This window comes from Nelumbo lutea, chromosome 1 (assembly GCF_056320005.1).
Source record: "Nelumbo lutea isolate HS-2025 chromosome 1, American lotus-T2T, whole genome shotgun sequence".
In the NCBI taxonomy this organism is placed as follows: Eukaryota; Viridiplantae; Streptophyta; class Magnoliopsida; order Proteales; family Nelumbonaceae; genus Nelumbo; species Nelumbo lutea.
Genome location: NC_142684.1, coordinates 202,985,747 through 202,998,386, shown reverse-complemented (window position 1 = coordinate 202,998,386; position 12,640 = coordinate 202,985,747). Strand labels below are relative to the sequence as shown.

Genomic DNA, 12,640 nt, shown 5'->3' with positions numbered 1-12,640 from the left:
TGGGAGACCAAAATAGAACGGGTTGATCTTTTTCTTTCTTTAGTTTCTGAAAGGACCAAAACACGTTCCTGAGCCTTCGATCTCTCTCTCTGGATTGTCATCCTTTAGAAATTTGGGAATTTTATATGTCCTAGGATAGGAAAGAAAGAAACTAATCAGAAATTGATTGTTTTGTTGCGCAATGATTAGGGGTATTGGGTCTTTCATTGTCGGCTTTCTCAATTGCTCTTCCCTACCTTGGAAAATTTCTCAAGCTAACTCTGAATGTTCTATTAAAGCAATTTCATGAACCCTTGCTGGGAAATTCTATGGTTAATTTAGACATCAATTGATTCTTGTTAGATGGTTCTCCTGTGGCTGGAATAGGAAAATGGCAACCAACCTCCAAGGCATTCAAGAGCCAAATGCTTTTGAATAAGAAGAGAAATTGGATGTACTCTATGAGAGATGATTCTTGAAGCTCGAAGATTTGAGTTCGCAATCAAAGTTCTTGCAGAGGGAGCAAAGAATCTTTCTTCCATTGGGTGTTATGAGAGAAGTCCATGAGGGATGACCAGAGAGAGGGAAAGAAACATCACTGTGATGAGTAGTTAGAAGCAAGGTGGTATTGAAGGGACGAATGGGCATTGGTGGTTATGGCCAACGTTCCAAATGGAAGTTTGTGGGAGAAACTCCTTGGTCATGGAGAGTCTCTGCTTCAGCCATCGCATGCCTCCACGGTCAAACATCCTCTCACCTCCAAATAGTTCACGGGAATGAGGGAAGGGTGAAGGGAAGGGAGGTCCACCATATGGATGACCGAACCATGTAGGGTGGTTGGGCGAAATTTCAAAAATTTATTTTCTCCCTTCTAAAAATCATATTCCCAGTTGTAGAAAAATTACATTTTTCAATGATCGTTCTTGTTTATTTCTCTATTTTGCAGATCTGAATTCGTTCGGTTCAAAGCTAAGGTGTCTCGAGGGGTTCGAGGGTTGTAGAAAGGACGGAGGCCCGATTTTTGTCAGGAGGGGTTTCTGCAAGTTGTTTGGCTGATCTGCAGCTACCACCACTGGATTTGGATTCTAGATCATTTTTTATTTATTTCTTTTATTTTCTTTGTTGATTTCCAAACTTTATTAAATTCGGATTTTTATTTATTGTCTTGTTTAAATTCGAAACATTAAATTTCAGCAATAATAGATTTTATTTTCGTATTTTCTGCCATTCTCGATTGCATTCTCTTGTCCGGATCTAAGTATATATTAATTTTTACTTGCTTCCTTATGGATACAACCCCCTCACCCATTACTACGTTAGTAGTTGTTTGAGAAACGAAAAAAATTATAAATGTTTAAACTGGTGTTTCAAAGTGTTTAACGACGCGCTTCTAGACATACCAGAAACCTAAGGCCAAACTGGAGATAGTACTCGTGCACACATACCTTGCCTTCGTCTGGAAACCACAGCCGATCACTGGTGTCGAGGACTCTAAGCCGATACCCCTTTGGGACGTGACACTCCTTAGCAAGAGCCTTCACTTTCTCTTTTCTAAGTGTGCTATCTAGCTCAAAGTGTGGATAGTGCTCTATTGTTATGCCCCAAGCCACGTACTCGGCCACCAACCTAGAGCTCGATGCCGACAAGAGCAGTCCTCTCCCTCAGTACTTGGACCTCAGGCCTTAAAGGAGAGCCCTTGGCCTCATAGCCATAGCTCTCTCTATTGTTGGCCGACGTAGTGGTACGAGGCGAGTTGGCACCCGATAGGTCTGGGAGATCGTAGCACTCAAGGCCGGAGTCAAATTAAGGCATGGCTAAGATTTTGGCCTTTACCTAATGGATGAGGTCTTTCAAAGGTTAAGGGATGAGCAAAGTTGAAGGCCAAGGTCTTTGAAGGTTCAAGTTGTTGAAGGCAAATGATGAAGACTGTCTCGACCAACGCCTTATTTAAAGGAAAATGGATGGCTCAGATCATCTTTGGTCCAACGGTCATGGAGCAGCCGACCTAACAATATAAACCAATTCCCAACATGTTTCATTCACCTCGGAAAGTCAAAATGATGCCGAGCGAGTCAGTCGGTTCAATCATCAATCCAATGGTTCACTCGCCTCTTCTGAACTAGAGCGAACTCAACCCGGTTGACCCGATGCTCATCTCGCATACAATCATGACACGATGCCCATCTCGCGTACAGTCCTGACCAATCGATGCTGAGATCCATCGCGTGTATTGTCAATACCCAACATTGAGACCCATCCCGTGTATGGCCACAACCCGTTGATATCAGCACCCGTCTCGCATATGACCACAGCTTGACAATGTTAGCACTTGTCCTATGCACAACCACGTCAAGATGATCCATCGATTGTACCACACATGACAGCAACTAGCCAACACCGACACCTAACCTGCACGTGGATTCACTAAAACTTCTACGAAGCACACGACTAGGGGGCACATACGTCTCGTACCCGTACAAGGCATGGTACCGAGCCCTCGACCCTCCATAACTCTCTTAAGAGGCGGATTTGTCAACGAAGTTGCTACCACCAAGACGAGTAAGGGAAACCCTTCGAAGTTGAGGTTGATGCCTCCGCGTTTCTGAGTCAAGGTTCTCCCCGACAAAGCCGAAGCTGAAGTTGAGGTCCTCACCAAAACACGCCACTTAGCAGCTCCCAGCAATGATGATACTCTCTCTTCGGGTGAAGCTGAGGTCCCCATTTAGACCTCGACAACGGCCTCGAAAGTGGGGGGTAAATGATGGGTATGTGATGTAGGTGCACATGGCAGGCCCAATGACATAGGTGCACATGGCAAGATTAGGATAGTGACACGTGGCGTAGGCCGGATCGGAATGCTAAATCCTCACCTTCCATCCCTTCTAATCTCCACCATCCATTCTAGGGCACTCTCTTTTTAGCATTCTAACTCTAGGTGCCTCCTAACTTCTGATCTTCACCATTCAGCCTTTAGCCATTAAATCTCAGCCTTACGTAATATTGGGTGCCTTCTCCTATTCTTCTCAATCTTAGGATCACCATACAACCATCCAAACCCTTCATTCTAAACCCTAGGGCACCCATATTTTTGCTAAAACCCAGCTGCTCCCCCCCCCTCTTTCTCTCTAGTTCCAGTTATATCCACCATTCTCTATAAAAAGGACCCCAGGGGCCCTGGAGAAGGGGTTGGTCAATTCGCCCAGTTAACAAGGCTAAGGTTTTTTGAAGAGTACAAGGGTTATAGAATGGGAGGACACCCAGATCTTGTCAGGAGGGGTTCCTACAAGATGTTTAACCATTCTGCAACTACCGCCACTGGCTTTGATCAACCATTCTTTTCTTTTCTTTATTTTATTTTCTGTTATTTTTATTTTTGCAATCATTTAGATTTAATTCTTGTTTGTTTCTCTGTTTTGTAGATCTGAATTCGTTCAGTTCAAGGCTAAGGTGTCTCGAGGGGTTCAAGGGTTGTAGAAAGGACGGATGCCCGATTTTTGTTAGAAGGGGTTTCTGCAAGTTGCCTGGCCGATCTGTAGCTACCACCACTGGATTTGGATTCTGGATCATTTATTTATTTATTTCTTTTATTTCCTTTGTTAATTTCTATATTTTATTAAATTTTTATTTTTATTTATTGTATTGTTTAAATTTGAAATGTTAAATTTCAGCAATAATAGATTTTATTTTCGTATTTTCTGCCATTCTCGATTGCATTCTCTTGTCTGGATCTAAGTATATATTAATTTTTCACTTGCTTCCTTATGGATACAACCCATTCTCACCCATTACTATGTTAGTAGTTGTTTGAGAAATGATAAAAATTATAAATGTTTAAATTGGTGTTCCAAAGTGTTTAACAATGCGCTTCCAGACATACCAGAAACCTAAGGCGAAACAAGAGATAGTGCTCATGCACACATACCTTGCCTTCGTCCGGAAACCACGACCGATCACCGTTGTCGAGGACTCTAAGCCTATACCCCTTCAGGATGTGGCACTCCTTAGCAAGAGCCTTCACTTTCTCTATTCTAAGTGTGCTATCTAGCTCAGAGTGTGGATAGTGCTCTATTGTTATGCCCCAAGTCACGTACTTGGCCACCAACCTAGAGCTCGGTGCCTACAGGAGCAGTCCTCTCCCTTAGTACTTGGATCTCAAGCCTTAAAGGAGAACCCTTGGACTCATAGCCATAGCTCTCGCTACTGCTGGCCAACGTGGTGGTACGAGGCAAGCTGGCACCCGATAGGTCAGGGAGATTGTAGCACAAAAGGCCGGAGTCAGATTAAAGCATGGCTAAGATTTTGGCCTTTATCTAATGGATGAGGTCTTTCAAAGGTTAAGGGGTGAGCAAAGTGGAAGGCCGAGGTCTTTGAAGGTTCAAGCTATTGAAGGCAAATAATGAAGACTGTCTCGACTAATGCCTTATTTAAAGGAAAATGGATGGCTCAGATCATCTCTGATCCAACGACCATGGAGCAGCCGACCTGACAATCCAAACCAATTCATAACATGTTTCATTCACCTCGGGAAGACAAAACGATGCCAAGTGAGTCAGCCGGTTCACTTGCCAATCCAATGGTTCACTCGCCTCTTCTAAGACAGAGCAAACTCAATCCGGTTGACCCGATGCTCATCTCGCATACGATCACGACACGATGCCCATCTCGCATTCCGTCCTGACCAATCGATGCTGAGATCCATCGCGTGTACTATCAACACCCAACATTGAGACCCGTCGACATCAGCACCCGTCTTGCATATGACCACAGCTCGACAACGTTAGCACTTGCCCTATGCACAACCACGACAAGATGATCCATCGGCCATACCACACACGACAGCAACCAGCCAACACCAACACCTAACTTGCACATGGATTCACTAAAACTTCTACAAAGCACATGACTGGGGGGCACATACATCTCGTACCCGTACAAGGCATGGTACCGAGCCCTCGACCCTCCATAACTCTCTTAAGAGGTGGATTTGTTAACGAAGTTGCTACCACCAAGACAAGTAAGGGAAACCCTTTGAAGCTGAGGTAGACGCCTCCGCATTTCTAAGTCAAGGTTTTCACTGACAAAGCCGAATCTAAAGTTGAGGTCCTCACCAAAACACGCCACTTAGCAGCTCCCAGCAATGATGATACACTCTCTTCGGGTGAAGCTGAGGTCCCCATTTAGACCTCGACAAACGGCCTCGAAAGTGGGGGGTAAATGATGGGTATGTGATGCAGGTGCACATGGCAGGCCCAATGACATAGGTGCACATGGCAAGATTAGGATAGTGACACGTGGCATAGGTCGGATCGGATCCTTGCCTTCCGCTCATAGCAAACTCTAGGAAAGTTCAAGTATAAATAAGTGGTGTCACTCCCTAGGTAAGTTATCTTTGCTTTTACTACTCTAAGCTCTCTAGTGATCTCATTTGAGCTATCACTACTCATGCCTCATCCGACCCCTTGCTACGCCCTTACAAACTTAACTATCCGAATCTCCGCCCCTGGGATAACATTCGGGGCCCTTGGCATCTTCCTTTGCTCACAAGTCAGACCTTGAAGCCCTCGACTCTATCAGCCCTTGGACTCAGCAAGCCCTCATCTATGGAAGCGTAATTACATTGTTGCCCTTAGCCCATACTAGGCAGCAACAATATGCATCTTAAAGGTTTTATATATTTTTATTAATTATTCATTAATAGTTTAATTTACATTAATAAGTAATAACATATTTATTATTTACATAAAATAAAAAATATTGTTTATAAAACATTGAAGAATATAATATTGAATTGAATCTATCAAATCCACTAATCTACATTTATTTCAAAAAATACTTTTTTATTTCATATAATTTATAGAAATAAAAATGTTAATAATGGAATAGTTATTTTAGTAATTAAAAATTATGATAATTTATATGATATGTATCTTAGAAATTTTAACAAATTTTATATACTTTAAGTTAATACTATATTTTTATAAATTATTAATTGATATTTTAGTTTGCATTTGAGAATTTAATATTTAGTTGAGTTTTTTAATATTAAAAAATTAAATAGTAAAATATAAATAATTGATGTAATAATTAAAATATAATATGTGCATATGTTTAGTGTTTGAATTCTTGATTGATACGATATAAATAAAATTATATGATATCTACTCATTTTGTTATCTTAACTGTAATATATTTCTGGTATATATCATTAAAATGTATATTTTCTATGTACTTATATATTATTTGTGATTATTTTGGTCTTAATTTTGTGTTATTAATGTGTATGTGGAATTTGTATGTATTTTCCAGCGTATCCATGTTTTTTCGTTCTTTTTGTTTGTATCCATGCATTTCCGAAATGTATTTGTATTCATATTCTTATCTGAATTGTCTAATACATTACCTGATACCAATACTTTGATCCTTGGGACCCACAATGTTAAGATGTGTGGTGTCAGGATTTTAGTGGTAGAATGTGTTTTGTTGGTAGGAGATCCTAAGTCCCAACTCATTTTATACAGGTCCCACCCCAATCAACCGTATCTAAACATCTACCCAAAATCCAAGCCAATACAACATGGAGCCTTCTCACACCAGTGAAAATATTCTTTTCTTTTTCGAGATCGAGGTGTTATATAAAAGGACATTGGTATAACTGTATAAGAGGTTTGGTTTTTCAATCTTCAGCATGAAAAAGAGTAGAAAACAATACAAGATTTCCTCTATTTCTCAGGACTTATGTGCACTTGTTCTCTTTTTCCTCTTTCAAACCCTACAAGACATTTAGAAAACCATTTTGGCCAATAATAATTAATTTTGATTCCAGAAAACACACTATAATTTAGAGAGACTCCAAGTTGATGGTCGATTGTTTGAAATTTATCGTCATTCATTTTAAATTGTGTTTACGAACTAGATGAAACACGAATGCAACCATGAAATAAACACCACCTAACTTAAAATGATATTTTTGAATATCCATTAGGTTGTGTTTGGTTTCAGTGCAAATTCATATACCTTTCCCAATGTTTGAAGACTGAATAGCGGGAGATGGCTATAGTTGTCATTTATGGGAGAGAGAGAGAGAGAAAGAGTTTGAAAATTTGAAGATTAACAGTGTAAAATAGTCTTTATCTATTTTAATGGTGTGACGTTTTGAAAAGGCATATTTCAAAAACTTAAAATACCTCAGGGGCACTTGAGGTAGTTTAACTAATTTTTCCCAATATTTTATAATTGCTAAAGTGGATGGACTCAAAGGTTTATTATAGTACTAGCAGGCCCCGGTGTGGCACTGTGGTGCACAGGAAAAAGATGTTAGGGCGTAAATTTATTGCTTTGTGGGGCTAAACAACCCAGGGGTAGGGATCACAACTCCCCCCATCTCCACTGAGTACTCAGCCTCCCCCAACCAAGAGGGGATGAGGATGGAGGCTGCCTTAATAGGGGTAGGGTGGGGATAAGATTAATAGGAATACTTGATTGGGGATAGGGACTGGGACATGGAGTGAAGTCCAAACCCCACCCTGATATCGATAATGTATATATTAAATTAATATATGCATATATATATATATATATATATATTAAATTATATTATAAATATCAAAATATATTTCAAATAGTTTTTGCATTTTAATTTTCCTTCATTTTAAATAAATGCATTTTTGAAAAAAATATTTAATTAAAAAATTTGGGGATTCAGGTCCCTGATGGGGAACCAATCTCCCTCAGGGACTAGGGATGTAGGCTAAATCTTTTTCCTGATGGGGATCAAGGTCATAGATGGGGATTAATTTAAAACTCAGGGTCGAGATGGGGAGTATTATCCCTACCCCGAACCCATCCATTGCCATTCCTACTTGGGGGGTCATCCCCCAGACCCATAAATATAGTTCCACAATTATGGTAATTATAAATGCAATATTCAATACTTACAGGAATTATTAAAACTTTCCAATTATTTATTTGAATGATTAGAAGTTTTATAGTTTAGGAGAAATTTTAGGAGGGGGTTGGCTAAATGATTGGGAACATGAGAGAGAGAGAGAGAGAGAGAGAGAGAGAGAGAGAGAGAGAGAGTTAGAGTGGGACTATAGTGAAGAAAAGAGGGCTTTCACGTGTCTACATGAAAGGGCTGGGAAGGGGTAGTAAGATGGAAATACTTTAGTTGTTGGGGGCCAACAACATAAGCTGTTCTGGAAATGCCACATTACAATGAGAATGGGTAAATTAGTAATTACATTTCAATTTATTTTGACTAAATACCAAAGTATGGGCGTGAGTGAATAGGTGAACTGCCCAGAATGTGCCCAGCCCAGAAATTGTCTCAATAGCATATGCTGTTGGCTAAGTGATTGGAAACATGAGAGAGAGAAAGAGAGACAAATAAAAAAGAGAGGGCTGCCACATGACTTATTTGTAAAGGGTAAAAGAGTAAGGAAAAATGAGAGATGGGGAAATGAGTGGAGAGGGATGCTGCTGTGGCCTATGTCGCTATAGTATAGTATAGATTAGGTCTCGCGGTTAAGAACATCACAACGTGTGTCGATGCATATTGATTTTTAAGGTCACTGATATTCTAATTAAATAGATGGAGTAGAGTGGTGACTTTAGATAATAGAAATCCATATTTATAAATGCCTTTGTACTTTGGTCTTTTGCATGAGCTTGATTAGTCTCAAACCATTCGAAGAGAAGAAAATTGTTTATTTAGCCTCCATATCAGCAATAAAATTCCATTCACCGATCACATTTCTTGCACTTTTGAAAAAGTTTCGATTGATGAATTCTATGATGTTGCTGTCGTTGGTGAAATACAGATGATGACACAAGTAGTAAGGACTTGTGTTTTGCCTAGATTTAAAGGTTGATGAAATACATCTCTGTCACTGTGGGGGTCCCGTGTTTTTTGAAGGCTATCAGCAAGATTTGTTAAAAAACTAAGGATGATTTGATTGATGAGACGTTCAAACCACTTGTAATCCAAACAAAGGCTCCATTTTGGCTAAAAAACATAAATCTGTTTAAATAAAAGAGAAACTTTTGGAAAATTAATTAGGTATTTATTAAGTATTTTGACAATGGTGAATCTTCTAGCTACCAGTAAGGATTAAAATATTGATATATCCCATACGCAATGTATGTATGGAAAAATCTGTGATACGGGAAAGATATAATAGGAAAAAGTTTTGACCAATCAAAATCCGTCCATAAATTTTGATAAATAATACTTGATTGGCCGTCACGTTTATGATTCCAGCCATTGACTGGTGAGAAGTTTTTCAAATATTATATCTTTACCATATCTATAATTTTATAAGAATGATAGGATGGGATCTATCATTCCAAAGTTTTTAAACATTTTAAAATGTTGATGCATAGGTGTATATGAGATTGGATGGGCTACACAACGCGGGCTGCACATTCATCCGCGTTCTAACACGTTACTCTTTTGGGGAGACATAAAAATGAAGGGAGGTGGGTTAATGATTTCCATTACTCCTTCTTCCTTTTTTCTATCAAACAAAAAAAATGAAAAAAGCATTTTCTCTGTCTGTGTTTCAAGGAGAAAAACTTTGAACAATGAAGAGAACATCTCAATGGGTAGAAAAAAATGACTGGAGTTTAGAGAAACAAATACTTGGGCGATGAAAGAAGACTTGAAGAACGGTGGTAGAGATGAAGCTTTTTGGCTGGTCCTGTACCCTCTACTCGTCGGATGGAAGACATATTGATTGTTCTCTCTCTCTCTCTCCCTCTCTTCAGGTTCTTGGGCGGAAGGTTTTGAACACGGTAAAACTTCATAAATAGTTGTTTAACCAATTAACTGTTACAGTCCCCTTACCCCTTTAATACCATCGACAACAATGTTGAACCCTTGAACCTCTTCCTCTCCCCCTCTCCTTTTTGCCTAATGTCTCATTCTTTTAACATGTATAAAAAATTTGAAGCTTCTTTGTGATTTTAGAGATCTTCAAATACATTTGAAGCCTCTATGCTCAATTATTAAGGTATAGGGGCTTGTTTTGAGAAAGAGGCATAATAAACTATCAAGATTTATGAAGCTGGTGTCATTTTGTTTAATATGGCCTCGTTAATACCATACAAGAAATCTATGTGATTTTAGATATATTAAAAGCATTCAAAGCCTCCATGCTCAATTATTAAGGTATATGGGATTATTTTGAGTAAGAGCCATAATAACCATTGTTTGTGGAAATTGGGAAGTCATATTCTCTATTTGTCCTTTTTTTGATTGTAAGGATAGGTGGAAGATTTTGAACAATAGAAAGGGATCGACTTAATTGGAGAAACAAATACCTGCGCAGTAGAAGACTTGAAGAATGTCGGAAGAGAAACTTTTCAATAGGTTTTATGGTTTTGATCAGGGTAAAATTTCATAGATTTTGGGGCAGGCTAACCTTAAAAGATAAATTTCCTTTTTTTTTTTCATTTTTTATTCGAATAAAAGGGAAAAAATGAATAACGGTGTATTCCTGGTAATTTATTAATCCTTGGTTACTAGATACTGTGCTCAAGAGCTGTGCTCCTCATACCGTTACAGCCTTTTACGGTCTTGCATTAAACATATACCAATGCAAGGCAATAAAGGCTGTACGAACGTTGTGTGACCACCGAAGCCGATCTCTTGAATTATTGTACTAACGAATTCTCTTCGCAATCAAGAAAAGTGGTCAAATGAGTCAGGCTTAAAACAGTCGCTTATCGTCTTTTCCTCCAGTATCTCGTCGGGGTGAAAGAGAGGTTGATGGGAAGATAGAATTAACTCATTGTTGTCGTCGTTGCAGCAGTCGGTCTTCCCCATAAGTCCATTATCCAACTGCCAAAGCTGGAACAAGTCAGAATTGATGAAATCAGATAGGCAAAACTCGGCCGCATTGAGACCCATCGTAAAATCGTCCACCGAATTATCTTCCCCCAGAGTGAACGAGAACGACGAGAGCCCGTCGTAGTCGTAGAATTCTGAGTCCATCGCTGTCGCTGTGGAGGTCGCAAGGTCGACGCCAGCCGTGGAGGTGGAGGGCACTACCGCAGCACTGGCATCATTAATGTTAACGTGTTCAACCAGCTGGTTGCATGGTGGACTGAGAAAAGCTTTGGTGCACCTCACTGCCTTGGGCCGAACCACTCTAGATTCCCTGTTGGTCGTCGGTGATGGCTCGATTTTCTTGTCGTCGTCGTCGTCGTCTTTAGACACGTTTGAATGCCTATGAGTAGAAGTAGTTATTGTTTTAGGATGATCTTGCACCTTCTTTACTAATTTAGTATTCCAGTAGTTCTTGATTTCATTGTCTGTTCGTCCGGGAAGCCTCCTTGCTATCAGCGACCATCTGCACATTATAACGCAACCAGTTGCTTTAATTACAACCATGATCACGTACACAAAAATTAAACTACCTAGAAAACCCAATTTAACGATTATTTGTGCGTGGTATATATTCAGATCGATACTACTTATTCCCCAGGAGCCTGTGAAGCCTGATGATGAGCTCCACCTCATCATGGTTTATGTTCCCCCTCTTGATGTCTGGTCTCAGATAATTCAACCAACGAAGCCTACAACTCTTTCCACATCTCTTCAGACCTGGATTAAATATCAACCATTCGAATAAATGAACCCAAATTGTACCGAATCCAAATTAAATATAATTATTGAGTTCATCTTGAACTTTTTTACAAGTCAAGAAGAGAACAAAGCAAAGTGGTTGGGTCTCGATAACTCACCTGCTTTACTGGGAAGGTCTCTCCATTTTCCTTCACCATGGATTTTGATGTAATCCATGAGGAGTTTGTCTTCTTGAGCAGACCAAGCTCCTCTATTCAATCCCTCTTTGGAACAACAAAGGCTTCTACCCATTTGGAGAGAGACTCGAGAGTTGGAAACACTAAATCCCTTCTTTCTCTTACAAGTGAGAGTATGTATGTGGGAAAAGTGCTTTCTTATAAGGCACCGAGGAGGTTTCTGAGTGGATTTAATTCTCTCTTTGGCTGAGGCCTGAGGGAGTGGAGAGTTGATTCTATAGTTGGTTTCTCAAATTATTTTAATGGTTAAAAAGCACATGGATAGTACATGGGCCCATAAATGTGCTAAAAATTATATAGAAGATGATAGTAAAGGGTTTTCGTAGCATGTGATGAGGGGTTTGTGCAATTGGTGATTTATCTTGTTGGCAAAAAACTAAGTTTGGATGGGGTATAAATACAAATAAGTAGAATGTATTTTATATTATTTCATATTTGTATACTATAAATACAAATATATCTGTGTTTGTACTCCTTCCAAACTGAACTTACAATACCCACTTGGCACCAGAGATGTCGTTTGATCTCCTCAGTAATTATTGTTTTGTTTTGTTTGTAAATTGCAAGCTACCCTTCTCAGTTCTCCCATCCTGGAATTGAAAGTTCGTTGGCCTGCACTAACACTCTTTCCTTCTCGTTGAAAAGATTGAAACGATACAAATATTCTTGGAATTTGTAGGAATGGTGAGATACATTGTGACTAGACCCGTTAAATGTGCTGGATAGCGTGGCCTGCCCTTAGATAGGTGATCACTCTTAGCCCCTAGACCTGTTAAATGGTGACAAACGTTTTAAATTTTTGTGTTCTGGCCTGACCTAAACGGCCCCGCTAACATAT

General features: G+C 39.5%; 1 protein-coding gene across 1 annotated transcript; it reads right to left on the bottom strand.

The window, feature by feature from the left end:
• Positions 1 to 10,374: 10,374 nt before the first annotated feature.
• LOC148880448 (transcription factor MYB1-like) lies at positions 10,375 to 11,989 on the bottom strand. The gene is made up of 3 exons (XM_088962360.1): positions 11,725 to 11,989; positions 11,455 to 11,584; positions 10,375 to 11,330 (listed from the first exon to the last, which is right to left on the bottom strand). Exons 1-3 carry the CDS (start codon positions 11,855 to 11,857, stop codon positions 10,661 to 10,663), a joined length of 933 nt encoding a protein of 310 aa, XP_088818486.1. The 5' UTR covers positions 11,858 to 11,989; the 3' UTR covers positions 10,375 to 10,660.
• Between the last annotated feature and the right edge of the window lie 651 nt (positions 11,990 to 12,640).